The 22,475-nt window shown below is 40.6% G+C and overlaps 1 protein-coding gene across 1 annotated transcript in view; it reads right to left on the reverse strand.

The window, feature by feature from the left end:
* The window catches only part of LOC121289701 (metal transporter CNNM2-like), a 215,658-nt gene that overhangs the window by 101,227 nt on the left and 91,956 nt on the right, over positions 1-22,475 (reverse strand). The window contains exon 3 of the mRNA XM_041209326.1: positions 266-400. Within this exon, the coding sequence (XP_041065260.1) occupies positions 266-400 (135 nt within the window). The remainder of the gene's footprint in view (positions 1-265; positions 401-22,475) is intronic.

Consider the following 22,475-nt stretch of genomic DNA (forward strand, 5'->3'; position numbering starts at 1 on the left):
TAAGTGACAACATATCATGCAGCTCAGGGTTTTTACAATGAACTGAGGTGTTCTGACCTTGGAGACTGCATATGTGACAAGGCATTCAATCGTATTTTACATTTTGTTTGTCCTGCTGAGGTATGCATATCATTAGGTGCAATAATATAGCTGCAAGTTTGTGAGGGCCCAAAAAGGGCAAGCAATAAGTATGGAACAGGCAATACTTTGTGCCATGCAATTTTGGGCCATCTACCCGATACATGGTACTGTCGGGTAGTCTTACCTTTGCCATATTTCTTTAAGTGTGCCATCTTCTTGCGCATCTGTTCCCATGATTTGCAGACAGTGTATGCAGCGTTGAGCCTGGTCACCAGCTGCTGCCAAAAATGGTACACCACTGTCTTCTGGGGAAGTTGCCCTGAAGTGTCAAAAAGGGGAACCATATCATACATCCATTTTTCCAGCATCAAACAGTGGGTTGGGTGCTGTATCACTCCATTATTTGCCCACAGAATCTGTTTTGTGCCATGCTACTTGATTTCTTTGCACTTAATTTTTTTTTAGTATCTCCTTTCTAATCACACCACTAAACCCCGGCCCCCCCAAAAAAACTAGCAAATACTTAAAATTTATTCTGAAACTGTGTAAAGCTTGAAATGATATTTGCCCCATTTGCAATACCACACATTCAAGTGCATCCATTTCTTTAAATCTGACTTGTTGGCCAGACTTCTCACATTGCCCTTTAGCCTAGCTCCCTGCACATGGCCAAAAAAATGGCCGGGCAGCTATAAATTAACAGTCAATTGAGTTGATGACAAAAATTAAAGCAGTTAGCTCTGGTCAACAGGCTAACTTTGTGTCAGCTGAGTCAGAAAAGTATAACCTCGGCCCAGAGTGGGAAAACAATCCTATATACTACTTTTATGTAAAGATTACTAATCTCTCAGGCACAGCAGTGGCAATGCTGGGGGCAAGACACTTTCAAGTTTTAGCAAAAATTATGGATTATAAAAATGTTTTTTTTTGGTACATATAATTAAATTACATGTTCAAGTAAGACACTCACCAGTTGCTGCTCAGAATCAAGGAATGTAGGTCCACAAAACCCCAATACACTTATCCACTGCACAAAAAATATTGCCACAACAACATTTGGACTGAACTTTGTAAAGACCTGACAATAACCCATAATATAACACTGCAAAAGAATACAACTTCAAATTTGTTTCACAACCTTAGCTTTAAGTGTTATTCAAACTTTCTTCAGCTCACATAAAACCTGCTTCAGAAGCAAATGTGCTTGAGTAAATAAGTGCCAGTCACACAATTTTGATCAATCAAAATCACTGACAATGTGAGTCAGAGCGATGTCACAGCAGGTCACATTAGACCCATATGAAATGTCAGAACTAGATTGAATTATTTGAAAAGTAACTGTGGAACTACCTTCCAACTCACTAATCTCTAATTCATGGCAGCATTAACGAAAAATTTTAAATAACCTTTACAAGAGAGAAAATCCAGTTCACTATTTAAAACTGGGTTCTACATCCACAGGTCATTTTCCAGCACCTGTTCCGCTTTTAGTCATGTAAAGTTTATTTTGACAATTATAGAATTATGCTTTGAAGATGAAAATAAACAGTAAGATATTCCAAAACAAAAACAGAATTATCTGGAAAAACTCAGCAGGTCTGGCAGCATCGGCGGAGAAGAAAAGAGTTGATGTTTCGAGTCCTCATGACCCTTCGGCAGAACAGTTCTGTCGAAGGGTCATGAGGACTCGGAATGTCAACTCTTTTCTTCTCCGCCGATGCTGCCAGACCTGCTGAGTTTTTCCAGGTAATTCTGTTTTTGTTTTGGATTTCCAGCATCCGCAGTTTTTTTGTTTTTATCTAGTAAGATATTCCATTCTGTCATTTAATTTAGCATTACTCAAATTAGTCAATGCTATTTGTTCAGCTCCCTATTGTAAGTACACTTCATTGTTATCTCATTCAAAGGAAAGTGGTTGCAATCCATTTGACTGTTCAGCAGTTGAGCAACATTGTTAATGGGAGAAAAAACAACTGGCAGTTAATCCAAAACTTCTCAAGATTCAGAGATCGCAGTACTTTTAATGATGTTCCATTAAATATTTATACAACTTGAACAGGATACCAATTGTGTTTATATGTTTGGCAACATCGGCACAACCTTTAGGACTACAGGTGCTAAAAAATTTTGTCTCCTCGTCTTGTACAGCTATCGTTCTCATCAAGGAAGCGTGTTGGCCATTCATTCCATTTGCCTATTCAAACATTCAATGGCTGATCTGTATTTTACCTTTATCTACCCTTGATACCATTGTCAAATAAAAATCTACCAATCTCAGTTTTAGAATTTTCGACTGGCTTTTTGGACAAGGAAGTTATAGATTTCCATTAACCTTTGTCTGAAGGCGGCTAACTTACTGACTGAAATGAGATTCATTCAGTGCCAGAAACGAATGACGGATTAACAAATCTCAATAGATTAATAGTATGACAAAAGATGTAAATGACAGCTTGGTTCAGTTGGTAGAACTGTCCCCTCCAGATCAAAAGGGTGAGCTCAAGTTCCATTCCTCAACTTAAGCTGACAACCACTGAATGAGTGCTGCCTCATCTAGTACAGTGGACATTGCTACCGTGCCATTGTGGCGAGATGTGAGAAAGGACTATATAATTGCACGATTTTTTTCTACAACCATAGAACACTACAGCACAGAAAACAGGCCATTCGGCCCTTCTAGTCTGTGCCGAAATATTATTCTGCTAATCCCATTGACCTGCACCCAATCCATAACCCAGACCTCTCCCATCCATGTATCTATCTAATTTATTCTTAAAACTTAAGAGTGAGCCCGCATTTACCATGTCAGTTGGCAGCTCGTTCTACACTCTCACTACTCTCTGAGTGAAGAAGTTTCCCCTAATGTTCCCCCTAAACCTTTCCCCTTTCACCCTAAAGCCATGTCCTCTCATGTTTATCTCTCCTAATCTAAGTGGAAAGAACCTACTCGCATTTACTCTGTCTGTACCCCTCATAATTTTGTAAACTTCTATCAAATCTCCCCTCATCCTTCTACGCTGCAAGGAATAAAGTCCTAACCTGTTTAATCTTTCCCTGTAACTCAACTCCTTAAGACCCAGAAACATCCTAGTAAATCTTCTCTGCACTCTTTCAATCTTACTGATATCCTTCCCGTAGGCGACCAGAACTGCACACAATACTCCAAAGCTGGCCTCACCAATGTCTTATACAACCTCACCATAACATCCCAACTCCTATACTCAATACTTTGATTTATGAAGGCCAATATACCAAAAGCTTTCTTTACAACCCTGTCTACCTGTGACGCCACTTTCAGGGAATTATGTATCTGAACTCCCAGATCCCTTTGTTCCTCTGCACTCCTCAATGCCCTACCATTTACTGTGTATGTCCCACCTTGGTTTGTCCTTCCAAAATGCAACACCTCACACTTTTCTGCATTAAATTCTATCTGCCATTTTCTGGCCCATTTTTCCGGTTGGTCCAGATCCCTCTGCAAGCTTTGAAAGCCTTCCTCGCTGTCCACAATGCCTCCAATCTTAGTGTCATTAGCAAATTTGCTGATCCAATTTACCACATTATCATCCAAATCATTGATATAGACAACAAACAACAATGGTCCCAGCACAGATCCCTAAGTCACACCACTAGTCACAGACCTCCAGTCTGAGAAGCAATCATTCACTACCACTCTCTGTCTTCTCCCACACAGCCAATTTCGAATCCAGTTTACAACCTCTCCATGGATACCAAGTGTCTGAACCTTCTGAACTAACTTCCCATGTGGGACCTTGTCAAAGGCCTTACTAAAGTCCATGTAAACAACATTCCGCATTAGAAGTTTCAAAAGTACCCTCAAGGGCTTTCAAACGTATTTTATTACCCTTCCCCAATATTCCATTATAGCCATCTTATCAGAAACTGAAGATTATTTTTAACATCTGCTTCCACAATGTAAATTGCATTTAGTTTATTTGTCACTTCAAATTCACAAACAGGTTGTGGTAGCCTGGTGCTGTAGTTTTTAAGCCAGTTTTAAACCCAACCAGATGATCATATATCCTAGAGTCATCTACTATGAATGAATTTAAAGATAACTGTTTTTTGGTTTGTCGTATGCATTCACCATTTAAATGAAATCAGCTAAACACGATTCAAGGCAAAATATTTTAGTTGTTCCACCTTTAAGAGGGTTTACATAAAGAAAGACTATTTCTTGAAAACCAAAACAAACCTCCTTAATCTATGCCAGAGATCTCCACAGGGCGAAAATTCTGTCCTGGTGAAATGGTTGTCCCCACCATACCCCTTCCAAATAAAAAAAGAATCTCTAAGTAACTAGTGGCACAGTTGAAGATAAATCAGAAATAAAATGCAGACAGCACTAGAAACACAAAAAAAGCACGAATTAGGAGGATTAGGCCACTTGGCCCCGGAAGCCTGCTCCGCCATTCAATAAGATCATGGTTGATCTAATTATAACCTCAACTCCACGTTCCCGCCTATCCTCAATAAACCTTTCACCCCCCTTGCTCATCAAGAATCTATCTACCTCTGCCTTAAAAATATTCAAAGACGCTGCTTCCACCGCCTTTTGGGGAAAAGAGTTCCTCGGGGAAAAGGTTTCTCCTCATCTCTGTCCTTAAATGGGCAACACCTTATTTTTGAACAGTTACCAAATGAGTCATTGCTGAAAAACAGAGACATGCTATTAAAGCTTTTCGTCTTGCACTCATAAGGACAGTTCGCACGAATCTTCAACCATAATGGGGGAACAATAATTAATGCTGCATGTCAGTGCTGATTGGTTGGCAAGCGGATTCTGATTGGTGATGGTGCTGCCATGGAGAACAGTTAACACCCAGCTTTGCTCAAATTCAAACTGGACAGGTCAATTCTAATTGGGCAAGGCATCGCACTGGGAAATTTTTTATTAATTCATTCATGGAATCTGGGTGTCACTGGCTGGGCCAGCATTTATTGCCCATCATTATCTGCCCTTGAGACGGTAGTGGTGAGCTGAATTGTTGAAATGCTACAGTCCAAGTGGTGTAGGTGCACCCACGGTGCTGTTAGGGAGGGAGTTCCAGAATTTTGACCCACTGACAATGAAGCGAAGGCGATATTTCCAAGTCATAATACTGAGTGGCTTGGAGGGGAACTTTCAGCTAGTGGTGTTCCCATGTGTCTGCTGCTCTTGTCCTTCTAGATGGCTGCAGTCATAAGTTTGAAAGGTGCTATCTAAGGAGCCTTGTTGAGTCCCTGCTGTGCATCTTATGGATGGTACACACTGCTATCACTGTGCACAGTGGTGGAGGGAGAGAATGCTTGTGGACGTGGTGCCAAACAAGCAGGTTGCTTTGTCCTGGATAGTGTCAAGTTTCTTGAGTGTTGCTGGAGCTGCAGTCATCCAGGCAAGTGGAGAGTATTTCATCGCACTCTTGACCTGTGCCTTGTAGATGGTGGACAGGCTTTGGGGAGTCAGGAGACAGATTACTCATCGCAGGATTCCAAGCCTCTGACCTGCTTTTGTAGCCACAATATTTATATGGCTGGTCCAGTTTATTTTCTGCTCAATAGTAACCCCCAGGATGTTCATAGTGGGGATTCAGTGATGGTAATGCCACTGAATGTCAAGGGGCGATGGTTAGATTCTCTCTTAGACCATAAGACCTAGGAGCAGAAATTAGGCCATTCGGCCCATCGAGTCTGCTCTACCATTCAATCATGGCTGCTAAGTTTCTCAACTGCATTGTCCCGCTTCTCCCCGTAACCTTTGATCCCCTTGCCAACCTATCTATCTTGGTCTCAAATACACTCAATGACCTGGCCTCCACAGCCTTCTGTGGCAATGAATTCCATAGATTCACCACTCTCTGGCTAAAGAAGTTTCTCCTCATCTCTCTTCTAAAAGGTATCCCTTTACTCTGTGCCCTCGGGTACTAGTCTCTCTTACTAATGGAAACATCTTCCTCACGTCCACTCTATCCAGGCCTTTCAGTATTCTGTAAGTTTCAATTAGATCTTGTTGGAGATAGCCATTGCCTGGCACTTGTGTGACATGAATGTTACTTGCCACTTATCAGCCTAAGCCTGGATATTGTCTAGGTCTTCTGCATTTAGACTTGGACTACTTCAGTATCTGAGGATTCGCAAATGGTGAACATTGTGCAGTCATCAGCAAACTTCTGACCTTATGATGGAAGGAAAGTCATTGAAGCAGCAGCTGAAGATGGCTGGGCCTAGGACACTATCCTGAGGAACTCCTACAGTGATGTCCTAGAACAGATGATTGACATCCAACAGCCTCACAACCATCTTCCTTTGTGCCAAGTGTGACTCCAACCAGTGGAGAGTTTTCCCCCCGATTCCCATTAACTCTAGTTTTGCTAGGCCTCCTTGATGCCACATGGTCAAATGCTGCCTTGATGTCAGGAGCTGCCACTTTCATCTCACCTCTGTGGTTCAGCTATTTTGTCCATGTTTGAACCAAGGCTGTAATGAGGTCGGGAGCTGAGTGGCCCTGGCGGAACCTAAACTGAGGATCAGTGAACAGTTTATTGCTAAGCAAGTGCCGCTTGATAGCACCGTTGATGATCGAGAGTAGACTGATGGGCCAGTATTTGGCCGGACTGGATTTGTCCTGCTTTGTGTACATGACATACTTGGGCAATTTTCCACATTGCCGGGTAGATGACAGTGTTGTAGCTGTGCTGGAATAACTTGGCTAGAAATGCAGCAAGTTCTGGAGCACAACTCTTCAGTACTATTGCCAGAATATTGTCAGGGTCAATATCCTTTGCAGTATGGCCTTCAGCCATTTCTCCGATTCACGTGGATTGAATCAAATTGGCTGAAGGCTGGCATTTGTGGCGCTGGGGACCTCCGAAGGAAGCCGAGATGGATCATCCGATCAGCACTCCTGACTGAAGATTGTTGCAAATGCAACATCTTATCTTGCACTGATATGCTGGACTCCCCCATCATTGAGGATGGGGGTATTTGTGGAGCATCCTCCTCCACCAAGTTGTTTAATTGTCCAACATCATTCACTACAGGTTGCGGCAGGACTGCAGGCCTTGGATCTGATCCGTTGGTTGGGGAATCACTTAGCTCTATCGCTTGCTGCTTATGTTGTTTGGCATGCTAGTCTTGTGTTGTAGCTCCACCAAGTTGAAACCCTTGCCTATTGCTGCTCCTGGCATGCCCTCCTGCACTCTTCATTGAATCAGAGTTGAGCCTCTGCCTTGGTGGTCATGGTACAGTGGTGGATATGCCAGGCCATAAGGTTAAAGATTGGTTGAGTAAGTTGCTGCTGCTGCTGATGGCCCATAGCACCTCACAGTTCCCCAGTTTTGAGTTGCTAGTTCTTTTCAAAATCTATCCCACTTAGCACGGTGGTAGTGCCACACAACACAATGGAGGGTATCCACAAGGACTGTACGGTGGTCACTCCTACCAATACTGACATGGACAGATGCATCTGCAGCAGGCAGGGTGTTGAGGATGAGGTTAGATATGTTTTTCCCTCTTGTTGATTCCCTAACCACCTGCTGCAGATCCAGTCTAGCAACTATGTGCTTTATGCAACAGCCGAAGGGATGTGCTGTTTGATACAATCCGCCAATCATTGGGACCTATGGCCTCTACACTTGTCGTGAAATTGCGCACTGTTACTATGCAATAGCATCCACTAACAGGATGCTACCGTCAAGCCAAAAAGATGTTCTGCCTTTCACAAAAATGAGCAATGTATATTTCAGTGGTAGTGTGACGCCAGGTATATGGACTGTACATTCCAACAATTGGCAGAATGTATCAAACAGCAGGTCTTTTCGACTGTTCACAACAGACAAAAGTACTGACTGTACACAATTAGCCCGTACTTGCAAAACTCAAAACAGTGTCTAACATTAGATGTGATTCCATGATTGGACAACAGCTTCTAAACAATCCTGATTGTGCTAAGAATTACACTGAAAACCAATTTAAGATGGTCAGCCAGGCTCACAGTGTGGCTCACTTACGCATACTAGGAGTCACATATATTCACATACAGGGCCCTGTACTTTGCAGACAAAGGAACATGTCCACACATTGCGCCTTTTTGAACCAAACACAAGTTTAGGGAACAGTCATTTCCTAGATCAATGTCAACCTGCCCAGTTTGAATTTCAATTTCAACAAAACTGGGCAATTAACTGTTCCATGTTCCATGGCAATGCCTCCACCAGAGTCCACTTGCCAACTAATCAGCACTCTCTTCTCAAGCAACATAAACTGCTGTTCCCCCATTACAGTTGAAAATTCTTGCGAGCTATCCTGATGAGCGCAAAACAAAAAAGCTTTGATGGCAAGTCTCTTTTTTGTCAGCAAAACTCAAGTTCTGTACTACCAAACGACAAATTAATCAGTGAGCTTCAGGGAAAAACAGCATCGTTATGAATGTAAATTAGGACACTAGAGAATAAATACTCAGCTATGATCATTACAGATCTGAGTTTTCTGGAGTAACAACAACATAAAGGAGCACCTTTGATGTAATTGTATATCCCAAGGTGCTTCACAGGAGCATTATAAAACAAAATGTGATGCTGAGCCACATAAGGGGATATTTGAGTCTGATGACCAAAAGCTTGGTCAAAGAGATAGGTTTGAAGGAGTGTCTTTAAGGAGTGTCTTTATGGAATGTCTTTAAGGAGAGCAAGGTAGAAAGGTGGTGAGGTTTAGGGAGGGTATTCCAGAGCTTAGGGCCTAAGCAACCTATGGCACAGCCACAAGTGGTGGAGCAATGAAAATCAGGGATGCCCAAGACAGAATTAGACAAGCACAGAAATTTCTGAGAGTTGTGGGCTAGAGGAGATTACAGAGATAAGGAGGGGTGAGGCCATGGAGGAATTTGAAAATTTGAATTTGAAGACTTTGCTTGACCAGGAGTCAATGGAAGTCAGCAAGCAGAGGGGTGAACAGGAATTGGTCCGGGTTAAGACACAGGCAGCAGAGCTTTGGATGACCTCATGTTTACAGAGGGTAGCATGTAGGAGACCAACCAGGAGTGCATTGAGATAGCAAAGTCCAGAGATAGCACCGGCCTGAATGAGGGTTTAAACTGCAGATGAGTTGAGGCAGGGGCAATGTCGGGCTATATTAAGTAGGCTTAAATGACGGCACGAATTATGGTCAGAAGCTCATTTCAGGGTCAGATGTGACAACTAACAGATTGCCTTAATCACAGACTGCTGCTAAGGAGAGGGATAGAGCCAATGACTAAGGAACGAAGCTTGGAAAGGGGGCCAAAAACAATGGTTTCAGTCTTCTCTATATTTAATTCACAGAGTGACAGGAGGTGGCCATTAGGCCCATCATGTCTGCACCAGCTCACTGAATGAGCATATCACCTAGTGCCATTCTCCTGCTTTCTCCCTGTAATCCTGTGGATTTTTCTTTTCAAATAATCAAATTCCTTTTTGAATGCCTCCACTGAACCTGCCTCCACTAAACTCGGTGTATTCCAGAACCTAACCACTCACACTGTGTGAAAAAGTTTTTTCTCAAGTAGCTTTCGCTTGCTTCTTTTGCCAATTGCTTAAATCTGTGCCCTACTTTGTCCAGCCCCATCATGATTTTGAATACTTCTATCAAATCTCCTCTCACCCTTCTTTTTTTCAAGGAAAAGAGACCCAACTTCTCTAATCTGTCTTCAGCAGAGGAAAGTTGTGGATGTTGGATAACGGTCCTGATAACATAGCAACTATAGAGGTGTCCAGAGAGGTTTTTATTCATTTAGTCATTCATGGAATATGGGCGTTGCAGGCTAGGCCAGCATTTATTGCCCATCCCTAATTGCCTTGCGCTGCCTTCTTGAACTGTTGCAGTCCATGTGGTGTAGGTACCTTTAGGGAAGGAGTTCCTGGATTTTGACCCTGTGGCAGTGAAGGGACGGCAATATATTTCCAAGTCAGGATGGTGAATGGCTTGGAGGGGAACTTCCAGGTGGTGGTGTTCCCATCTATCTGCTGCTCTTGTCCTTCTGGATGGTAGTGGTCCTGTGTTTGGAAGGTGTTGTCTAAGGAGCTTTGGTGAGTTGCTGCAATACATCTTGTAGATGGTACACACTGCCGTCACTGTGCATCAGTGGTGGTGGGAGTGAATGTTTGTGTATGGGGTGCCAATTGTCCTGGATGGTGTCAAACTTCCAGTGTTGTTGGAGCTGTACTCATCCAGGCAAGTGGAGAGCATTCCATTACACTCCTGACCTGTGCCTTGTAGATGGTGGACAGGCTTTGAGCTATCAGAAGGCGAGTTACTTGCCACAGGATTCCAAGCCTCTGAACTGCTCTTGTAGCCACAGTATTTATATGGCTAGTCCAGTTAAGTTTCTGGTCAATAATGTTGATGGTGGGGGAGTCAGCGATGATAATGCCAGAATGTAAAGGGGCGATGGTTAGATTGTCTCTTGTTGGAGAGGGTCATTGTGTGGCATGGGATGTTACTTCCCACTTGTCAGACCAGGCCTGGATGTTGCCCAGGTCTTGCTGCATTTGGGCATGGACTGCTGATGATGATGGTGATGGATGCCATCAGCATACATGTGAAACCAACACTGTGCTTCCAGGCGCTGTCATGGAGCGGCAACATGTAGATGAGAAATAGGATGGGGCCAAGAATAGATTCCTCGGAGGACACCAGAGGTAACAGCATGGGAGCAGGAAGTCATTGCACGTGATTCTTTGGAACCAGGTGAGAACAGTGCCACCCAGCTGGACAACAGTGGAGAGGTGTTGGAGGAGGAAGGTCAACCATGTCAACAGCTGCTGACAGGTCAAGAAGGACTGAGAGAGAAAGTTTAATCTTGTCACGGTCAGATAGGATGACATTTGTGACTTTGATAACAGCTGTTTTGGTACAGGGACAAGGGCAGAAATCAAGTTGGATAGATTCAAACATTAAGTTCCACCTGGATTTGGGAGGCGACAGCACATTCAAGAACTTGAGAAGAAAGGGAGGTTGGAGATAGGACAGTAGTTTGCAAGGACAGTGGGGAGTCAAGGGTTGGTTTTCCGAGATGCATTATGACAGCAGATTTAAAGGAGGACAACATCTGAAGAGAGCGAACTGTTAATAATATGGGCTAAATGGGAACAATGAGGGGATGTTACGTGGTCAGGAGTTCAGTGGAACTAGGAAGCAGGAAGCGATGAAAACAAGGCACAGGAAAAGCACTCATCAGTGATGCCAAACCTCCCCTTCCGACAGCACCTTTCAAAGTAAATGCAGGAGATGCACACCTGCCCTTGCACCTAGCCCCTTCTCATCTTCCAAGGCCTCAAACACTCATTTCAAGTGAAATGGCAATTTGCTTGTACATCTTTCAATTTAGTATACCATATTCTCTGCTCACGATGAGGTCTCCTTTACATTGGGGAGACCAAACGCAGGTTGGATGACTGCTTTGCGGAACACCACCATTCAGTCCACAAGCATGACCCTGAGCTTCCTGTTGCTTGTCATTTAAGTTCTTCACCCTGCTCCCATTTTGACTTGTTTGTCTTTGGCCTGTTAGTGTTCCAAGCTCGAGAAACAGTACCACATATCTGCACTTACGGCCTTCTGGACTCAACATCAAGTTCCACAATTTTAAGATCACAACCACTGCCTTCATTTTGTTCCTTTCTTATTGTTGGTTCATTTTTCTTGCTTTTTTCTTTATTCTTTCACTTTGCATTTGGATGGCTGCTATGCAGCCATTCACACCTGAACTGGATATACCTTTTATATCTTTGCTTTACCTATTGACACTTCCTTTGTCTTTGGTACTATGACCTTTTGTCATTTAATCTCTCCGGCCTTCTACCCTATCATAGACTTCCCTTTGTTCTTCCTCACCGTCCTCCACTTTCGCCTGCTCAAAATCTAGACCTGAAACATTAACTCTGCCTCGCTCCACAGATGTTGTTTAATCCACTGAATATTTTCAGCATTTTCTGTTTTATTACAAAACAAGCAAGGATGAAGGCAAACCAGAATTAAAGCCTACAACAGGCTTCGCTGGATTTAAAATTATTTTGAGCACACTGAGTAAGCATCTCTGCCCCCTCCACTCTGAGGGACATATGTTAAAAGTAATGGCCCAGATTTTACTGCGCTAACAAAAAGGCTGTCAGCACTCACTACAGAGTAAAACTGCCAGCAATGTCTGCTATCTGCACATGCACAGTTAAACAGAGAGATTCAGAAGCTGCCATCAATGATACCCTGCTCCTCCACAGATTTTGCTGTTATGGTTTTTAAGCAAGGGACTACACATAGAGATCACTGCCATAGTGGTAAGCCACTCACACTAAAGATCAGTGCAAAAACTTAAGCCTTGTTCGCTCAGAAGTAACTAAGCATTTAAATTGTATAGCAAGTCATAATTACTTCTGAACAAATTCTGTGGCTCTAAAAAAATAATTTTTTTGATGTGGAAATTAATGTTTTCAATTTTTTTCAAAAATTGTAGCGTTTTTATGTTTTGCTCCTTTATGTCTTTCACTTAATCCCACATGTATGACTCAGTGTTTAATTCACTTCTTGTACAATGTTTTAAATATGATTTACATTTCGTGTGTTTCACTTCCTGCTTTGAAGTCTGTGAGGATTCTTCAACCTGATTATCTCCTTAGGTTCCCTGTAGAAGGTGCCAAAGACAGGGAGATGGCAAAAGACTGGAAATCTGCACCCACAAGCTTGCCAAAAGTCCGTGGGCAGCTGTATGCAAGGTGAATGGTAAAGATCAACCCCTCTCAGCAAAATCTGGGACTTTTCTGGGGGAAGGTGAAAGACTAATTTTTACTCAGTTGCATCCATCCTTAGTAATAAAAATTGAAGTACAAGTACACATCACAGAATAATATGTTACTTCTAAACTCAACAAAGCAAGCTTCAAATTATATAGTTACAAATAATAATAGTAAAATATAAAATTAAAGCTAGATGCTCATGTTTTTCAATTAGTCAATGGATGATACAAGACTTTTGAAATGCTCCCTAAAATGGATAAGGAAAGCATTTTAATTATTGGCCAGGGAAGCCGCACTGTTCTAATACCTGTGGGTTTTCCCTGGCTAAGCCTGCATTTTTCCATGATGCAGATTTTCCACATTCAGAAAGAATCAATACATGCACTAAGTCTCAAACATGTGTTTTCACATTTTTCTAGTTTTTTTTAAAAGATTAAGATTCCAAAAATATCTCCCTCCCATTGCTATTCTGTCTCCAACTGCTAGGAGCTATGAAGTATGGTCCAGAATGATCCCGTCTTTTTCCAGATTTTCCGTTCGTCATTGTGGGAATTCTATCTACAAATGTGCACCTTTTAAAGTACAACACTTCCATGAAGGTATAAAAAATGTTTGCTCAGAAACAAATAGTAGGAGGTAGAAAATACTCAGCGCAATAGTCGTCACTGGACAGATGCCTTAATACTTTGCTCATTATATGTTACTTTTAAGGTTAGGGAGCCCCTTCTCAATTTCATTTTTTCCACATTTTCATTTTGTTGAATAAAAGCTCATCTAAAATTAAGAAAGACTGGGTGCATAAGAAATTTATAATCAGAGATTTGCACAAAAAGGCAGCATTATGCCATTGATCTGGAATAGGAACTCTACTGGAGTTGACATAAAATAGGTCCTGTAAATCAAGTTTAGTGTCATTCAATCCTATTAGAACCTTTGCATCAAATACCACAGAAGTGATCTGTTGCAAAGGATACGGGCAAAGGCAAAGAGTCCGCTTGGATAGAGAAACTCCTGAACAATAAAAATTAGCCAGGGCTAAATAGATGGTTCATAACTTGGCGAGATGTAGCTATTAGTATTCCCTAATGATTGATGTTAGAATCTCTCATCTTCCATGTGATATATAATAATTTTAACATGTACATGTGAGATCATCATACTATTTGCCATAGCAAATTAAGATCAATAATGAGATTTCAGGGCAGACTAATTAGGCAATTAAGTAGGTATGTGGCAAATGCAGTCTACAAAATAGCCACAAATTACTAAGTCATTCAGGTTTTGTGAAAGGGAAATCATGTTTGACTAATTTATTGGTGTTCTTTGAGTAAGTAACAACCAACATGGATAAAGAGGAACCCATGAATAAAGAGGAACCCATGAACATGCTGCACTTGATTTCCAGAAGGCATTTGGCACAAGTGACACATCAAAGGTTACTATGCGAAATAAGAGCTCACAGGGTAACATATTAGCATGGATAGAAGATTAGTTAGCTAACAGGAAACAGAGTAGGCATGAGAGTTATTTTTGAGTTGGCAAGATGTGACAAGTGAAGTGCCACAGGAATCAGTGCTGGGACCTCAACTATTTACAATTTATATCAATGACCTGGATGAAGGGGCAAATGTATGGGTGCTAAATTTGATGATGACACAACTGTGTAGAGGACATAAGGCAACTGCAAAGGGATATAGATAGGTTAAGTGAGTGGGCTAAAATTTGGCAGATGGAATACAATGTGTGAAAATATGAACTTGTCCACTTTGGCAAGGAACATAGAAAAACAGAATGTTATTTAAAAGGAGAGAGACTGCAGAACTCTTAAGGTACAGAGGGATCTGGGTGTCCTGGTACATGAATCACAGAAAGTTAGTATTCAGGTGCGGCAAGTGACTAGGAAGATAAATGGAATGCTGTTGTTTATTGCAAGGGGAATGGGATATAAAAGTAGGGATGTTTTGCTACAGTTGTACAGGGCTTTGGGGAAACCACATCTGGAGTACTGTGAACAGTTTTTGTCTCCTTATTTAAGGAAGGATATAAATGCGTCAGACGCAGTTCAAAGAAGGTTCACTCAACTGATACCTGGGATGGAGGGGGTGGGGTTGCATTATCCCATGAGAAAAGGTTGGACAGATTGGCCTGTATCCCCTGGAGTTTAAAAGAATGAGAGGTAGTCTTATTGAAAAATATAAAAGCCTGAGGGGGCTTGACAGGGTGGATGCTGAAAGGATGTTTCTTCTTGTGGGGGAGACCAGAACTGGGGGACATTTAAGACAGAGATATGGGAAATTTTTTTCTCTGAGAGGGTCATGTGTCTTTGGAACTCTCTTCCCCGGAGAGCAGTGGAGGCAGGGTCATTGAATAGTTTTTAAAGCCAAGGTAGAAAGATTCTTGACCAACAAGGAAGTTGAAGGTTATCGGGGGTAGACATAAATGTGGAGTTGAGGTCACAATCAGATCAGCCCTGACCTTATTGAATAGCGGAGCAGCCTCAAGGGACCAAATAACCTACCCCTGCTCCTAATTTGTATGTTTGTATGTATCCGAATATTTTCATCCGGAAATGTTCATTGTAGCATCCAATTGTTTCTTAAATGATTCTACAATTTTTGCCTCCACTACTCAATTGGAAAGTAAAATACACACATTGATTCAAACTAGTTAAAGGAAATACTTCACAGTGTCTACTTATTCAATTTAAAATACTGGGTTGATTTTTTCTATACCCTAAGCAAACTTAGAAGCCTTCCTTCTTGTCAGCAAAGGTAAGTTATTCCATTTTTCCTTTATAACCCAGATCACTAACTCTAAGTATCAGCAACATGGTTCCAAATTAGGTCAATGTTAAGTAGTACAATTTGAGGAAAAAAAGAGAAAAAGGATAAAAGGGATTGAAAAAGATAATGAAGGAACAGAGAGGTTGAGGGATGCAGATACACAGGTCTTCATCAGAAGTATTAAAAGTGGAAATAACACCATTAAAGGGACAATTAAATTCTGTTTTATTTGTAGAAGCACTGAATATAAAAGCAGAAATGATGGTGAACCTGTAGGAAATACTGAATAAGCCACAGCTGGAGTACTATGAGCAATGCTGACAGTGAATTATATAAAGATATTGAAGCCTTAGAAAAAGGTACATTATAGATTCACCATAAATGTCAGGGATGAAAGGATACAGTTATGATGAAAGACTTGACAGAGTACACAGGGGCACAAGAGGTCAAAGCAGGATACAATAGAAATGTTCAGAAGTTTGAAACAGTTTGACAGGATAAATAATGAAAGATTATTTCTACTGGGAGATGAATAAGTAACAAGAAAGAATAAATTTTGAGTCAGTACTGGAAGCTTATAAGAGTAAAATAGACAACTCATTAATGCAAAGGATTAATAGAATATGGAATAAAATTACCACAAGTGGTTAAAAAAGTAAAACATTTGATTTGAACATTTAGTCCTTGCAGCAATTTTTAGAAATGGAAGTTGATACCTCATGGTTTCATGTTCAGGGCATGTTTAGGTCCAGACAAGTAGGAAATACTAAACTAAAATCCAAAAGCTCAATGCAAAGTGTGTAAGCACTGCTCTGCTCTGACACCCAAATTCTCCTACAAGAGACTGAAAATCATAGTATTTCACCAGTAGCAGAAATAAACTACTTCAACAGTACAATGCTGAGAGCTTCACCTGAAAATCTAAATGTTTTAAATGTGTCAGGCCAAGGATGAATATACCATAAGCAGTAACTACTGTACCTTTATGATGTATCTTTGCTTTTGGTAAAACTAAATATAATAAACCGTGGTCACAAATCGAGTGCATAGATTGACTAATAAGTAATTAACCAGCCTTATCAGCTCAGGCACAAAGTTCACACATAGATACAAATCACAATGCATTTTCAATTACTGGACATGGGTTCATCTCTCGACATCAAATCTAACTACCTTAATCCAGATGATCAAAAGAACACCAATGTAACCCATCTCATGCTAGTCAAATGCACATGTTATCTGCTCAAGATTTTAAATAAAATTCAAGAAGGATTTTAATCTAAAATATTCATATTTGCTTAACTATTCCTCTCCAATTTCCCCGGCTGGCCCCAGAATTATTTGTTCGTTGTCTAGCAGCTCGAAGGGTGATTCTTTTCTTGCTCTGCAACATCCACTATAAACTGGCAAATATACTTCAAAAAATAGACGAATTGGCACCTCCTCAACAATTATCAGGAGCTTTTGGAAAATTCCAAGTGCAGACTTTATTGATACGGTATGAGATGGCTTGTGAAGAAATTTTTTTTACTTTATATTAAAAAAACAAATGTAATAGAAATAAGGCTTCCCTTTGCATTATAGGAGGTGATTGCAATATGAAATATGCACCTTCGGCTACTTACAAGCTCCAATAAGGCGGCAGCATTACAGAATGACAGCTGTTTGTTTTAAAAAAAATGGTGCATCCAGTTTATAGCCTGAGCTCACCTGGTGATAAATAAGGTCATCAACAACAACTTGTACTTATATCTCTCCACTTATCCCTTAAAGATAAAATATTAATGAGGAAATAGAACAGTGTAGGCTGCAGCACATAATGAATAATTTCAATCTCAGATGTTAAATTAGTTTGGCCAGATGGAATAAATGATAAAGATCGCATAGGCAATGAGCAATAAAAAATAGATAATATAATTTTCCACTACTTAATACTTTGAAATTTTATTTCCAGGACAGAACCTTTTGCCTCTAAATTTTTCATAGTACATGCTCTACATTCACCCACTAGCAGAAGAAACAACTCGAAAGCATCATGGCTGTTTTCTTTTAAAGGCATTGAAAACTGCAAATGTAGAACACATCGCATGAGTAGTGCGGGCAAATGGCCAAATTGCTGACGTTTGCACAGAAAGCAAGCAGCTGTCAATTCTGAACTCCCATCTGCTAACCAGTGACCTTAACTGGGGATTAAGAAAACTGTATATTTCTTCATTGGGAAGGAAGTCAGCCGCAATCCTTTCCATAATCTAATGGCCCACTGACATGTCACCTAGTCTTGCATGAAAAAATGCCATTTGGGTGGCTGGCTGCCATGGGCATGTAACCCTATATATTTGGATTTTCTAAAAACTTTTAATAAGGTGCCTCACAATAAGTGACTACACAAGAAAGAGTCCTGCGAGATTGGAGGAATGAACTTAGGTTGGATAGGTAATTGGTTGCCGTCTCATGGACGGGGCAGGGGGGGGTCATTAAAAGTAACAGCTCTGCTTGGAGATAGTTTATAAGTTTTGCCTGATGGAGATCAGTGCTAAGGCCATTACTCCACATGATTGATATCAATCAGTATGATAAAAGTGTTGGAGGTATTGTTTGCAAATTTATCTTAGTCTGGTTTCCATTTACATATATCTATTAAAAATTGCAAATATGATATTCCACAAGAAATATAACTAAAGTAATACTTCATTTTTATACCCCATTCTTCTAGTAATGAAATCCAGCAACCCATTTGCTTTTTAAGGCTACATACCCAACCTTCCAAATCCCCCTAAAAGTTACCTATTTAGACAGTACTTCCATCTGACATTTTTGTAGCAAAATGTGATGTAGTACACAGTGGAATTTACGTCATCATTAGACCCACTTCTATGACCCCCTGACCCAACCCCACCACTCGACTCTCCCAATGTTCCCCACACAACCCACCACCTGACCCTACCCCACCTGACTCAACCCACCCTATCCCCTTACCCACCTACCACACTCACCCTAAACCTTTACCCACTTACCTCACCCACTCTAAACCCTTACCTGCCTAGACATTCACCCACTCTACGTTAACACACTGAAAAGCTATTTAAATGTCCCAGCGTGTCAGTGCATACTTACCACAATACGACAGCAAGTGCCATAAAAAAGGGTGTGGCTTATCTTCTCCCAACGATCCAACACATGGAGGAAGGAGTTCGATTTCAGTACGACAGTGATCGCCACTCCTCAGAAAATTCGGGTCAATAAAAGTGTTCTACCTCTCATTTTGTTACATTAAACTATATCTGCTAACTATTTCTATTCATGCCACAAGGTTGTATTCAGTTCTGCTGATTTCACTTTCAATCCTTAAATGTCTTGTAGCGTGTGGGGGGAATCTTGGGAGAGTCGAGTGGTGGGGTTGGGTCAGAGTCGTGAAAGTGGATCTAATGATGACGTAGATAAGCGTCTTCTGGCAGAACCTTAGCAAATGTCTTCTGAAAAGCAATATAAATGACTTCCAATGATCTTTTTCTATCCACCGTTAAAGCAATGTTAGCTTACCAACATGCCATTCAAAAATCATGCAGATGCTTCACAAGTCAACTTATGCTTTTCCAGGTGCTTATTTAACTCTAGTTCATCATTGGAGATAGTGCTTTTATTTATTATTGCAGAAACCCATCAGTTTATACCTACTTGGTTTGTTCCTCTCTTATTTTAGAATAATGGTGCAAGATATGCTATCATCCAATCTTCCAGTAATCATAGTGAGGTAGATGCAATAGCCCCAGCATTCTGCATCCTTTCCAGTTCCTTCTACTCATGGTGATTCCATCTGTCAATTAAAATAATTCACAACATATTCCAGGAGATTTCATCGTATTACCTCCCAGCTTAACTACCATAAATTGCCGAACACATCCATCCTCACAGTACCACCTTGCCACACAAATTAGAAGGTACTCAATACTGACTGGATTAATTTTAACCATTAGTCAACAGCCTTTCCCCAACTTCAATTCTTGTACAACCAATAAATGAAAATGAAAAAAAACGCTGTTGTCCTTCTCACTTTAATAATCTCAAAGGTAAATTCTGTATAAATACTGCTTAAAACCCAAATGTGTGATTTTAAGCCAAAATGGACATAGGCCATTAACACCCAGCATCAGGAACAACAATGCAAATGGTCTAGCGACCACCTAACAATTTACAAAATAAATAACTGAAAAAAATAAAGTCAATGTAGAAACTAGATAAAATGAGTCAACTTACAGTTTTGACAGCCACAAACTTATTTTAAACATTTTTTAAAAAGACGTTGCTGGTGAAACACAATGCAAGATAGTTTTTACCAAGTTTTTTCATATTTGTTGTTCAACATAGTCTTTCATTGCTCTTAGTAAAGGAACAAGACATAAGCACCTTATTTGAAGTTTTATGACCTAAATGCCATAATCAAACTTCTGCTCTTGCCATGACCAAACCATTTATCACAATACTGATCCTTCTAAAGACACAATAGACAGTTGGTGAAACAATATACTATGTTCACACTATAACAAATTCAAAAATAAGGACATCAAGATCAAATGTAAATTTACCACAGAGTTTACAAATTAAAGACTGCAACATGTAAAGTCAAACATCATGCTATTCAATGACAACCATGGTGGGACACTGAATGAAAACTGATCTAACATTAACAGATTTCCAATAAATCTACAGTGAGCCAAGTTTTCCTATATTCCAAGAAATCATGCCAAATGAAAGACATTGGTGTTAATCAAGAACATCTAGCTTGCTTATTTTCAATAATGAAAGCAGCTTCGAGCTGTCAAAAGGATTTTAGCTATCTAGCTGCTTTCAAGCTAATCTCAATTCCTAGAACTACAATTGTAATGATCAGCCATGTACACGCTACAGCTGACTTAAAACAAGGTTAGAGTGAAGTAAAATTGTAAATGTTCAACTTACCTCCATTATTTCATCACTTGATCCTTGCCTAGACATATACTGAACCAAAATCCACAGAAACCTGACCAATTCATCAAGCACAGAAGCACACATCAGGAAACAGTTCTGGAAAATCAGCTAGTACTGTATAATTTGATTAAATATCTTCGACAACAGCTTTGATTTCAGCTCTCAGTAAGATCAAAATACTGCCAGACTTACTCTGGAGTCGAGAACGGGGGTCGGGAACTCCAAATCCTGACGGACCTTGGAGTTTCTGTGCATGCTCGGACCAGGAATGGGCTGCACGTGCATTGTTCTGCATTTTTAAGTTTCCTGGGCACAGTGCGCCAATGCATAATGGAAAATGGCATGCAAACTTGAGTCATGGATCAGGAGTAGGGCACCATTTAAGACAAGTGCCCCAGACATGGGACAGGGAGAGGTCCCAAAAGAGTCCCAGATAGGGGACAGCGACAGAAAGAGACCTCAGTTAAGTTAAAAAGGAGAAGCCCTGGCAATCGAAGAGGGCTCAGAAGAAGCCATGAAGATACAAAGAGGCAGAAGGTTGGTGACGCCGTGCTGCGGGCTGTTGGGGCAAAGGTACCCCTTTGGAGCAGTAGTGTTCTGCTCTGCACGGCCAAAGAGCTGAAGTTGTGCTTATGAGTTGGTGCTTGAACGCAGATTCAGGAATCCAGGGAAACAGAATCTCAGGAGACGAGACTGGAACCCTGCAAGAGGTGTCATTGTTGAGGCTGTCAGGGTTGGAGTGACTTTTGGATAAAATTCCAAGGCGAGATCTTAGAAGTTAAAGATGGGAATCCCTCCTGAGAGAAAGTTTCAACGAGATTGGTTGACTCAATGTTTACTGATGTCTTGGTGGGTTGCTGAGAAATCCATGAACAATGTATTGGTCATATTTGTCATTTAATGTGTAGTGTGGTGTGTTTGACCACAGTTTGCCTGTTAATTCATATGTGTCTCATATTAACCTGAATGTTAATGCATAAAATAGATATTGTAAATTGTTTTATCTTTCTGACCTTGTATAGTAAAGTTTATTTTTGTTTGTTCAGAACCTATAGAATCTTGTGTCGTTATCTTAATAAGTATCTTAAATCTCAAACTTTGTCTATTTTAAACAAAGCTTTATTGGTCCCTAACCAGACCTTAGCAAAAACCTGGAGGTCCAGTCTAAGATCATGACAAGTGTCAAACAACTTAATCCTGTTGAAAAGTATGTGATTATGGTGCTATTTTGACAAACTGTTGTTATATAAATGATTACTCTTGAAAGCTAATTTGCATTTCAAAATAATTTTTCAATACAGCCTCATTGGTCCAGAGTTGCAGTGCCCCGTTCACTGACAGGGGATCAATTTGGACCATTTGGTGCACACAAGATATTTGTATGATCACAGCTCAGGCAACTTGTACCAGGTTTTCTGCTTCCAACTCCACAGTCCACACATACAGTCACTTCAATGTTCACTTGAAAATGTAGAATAACTTTGAAGTTTGAATGGAACTGCAAACTATCTTTTGAAAGAATCTGGCTGTGTAATTTGATCAGTTTAAAAAAAAGCTAATGATGATTCATAGCAAATACCATAATAAAATTCCCAAATTTCTTCAATTTGGGTGTGGGGGAAAAATGAGAACTGGTAATGACAAAAAAACTTTGCTCAATAGGAAAATGTAAACAACTCAATGTGTGATCATCCAAAACCTTGCCTTCAAATTTAGTATGGATTGAAATTTCTTTGACAGCAAATAGTTTTCTAATTAGTTTATACTTTACAGCCACACGTAGCAACTAATTTTTCACTTTAAAAGCTCAGCTTTAATGAAAATTCAATTCTGTGGATCTAACCAGAGGGAGCTAGAAGGCCTGTCCTTGTTTCTGTGTTTCACA

This window comes from Carcharodon carcharias, chromosome 17 (genome assembly GCF_017639515.1).
Source record: "Carcharodon carcharias isolate sCarCar2 chromosome 17, sCarCar2.pri, whole genome shotgun sequence".
NCBI lineage: Eukaryota > Metazoa > Chordata > Chondrichthyes > Lamniformes > Lamnidae > Carcharodon > Carcharodon carcharias.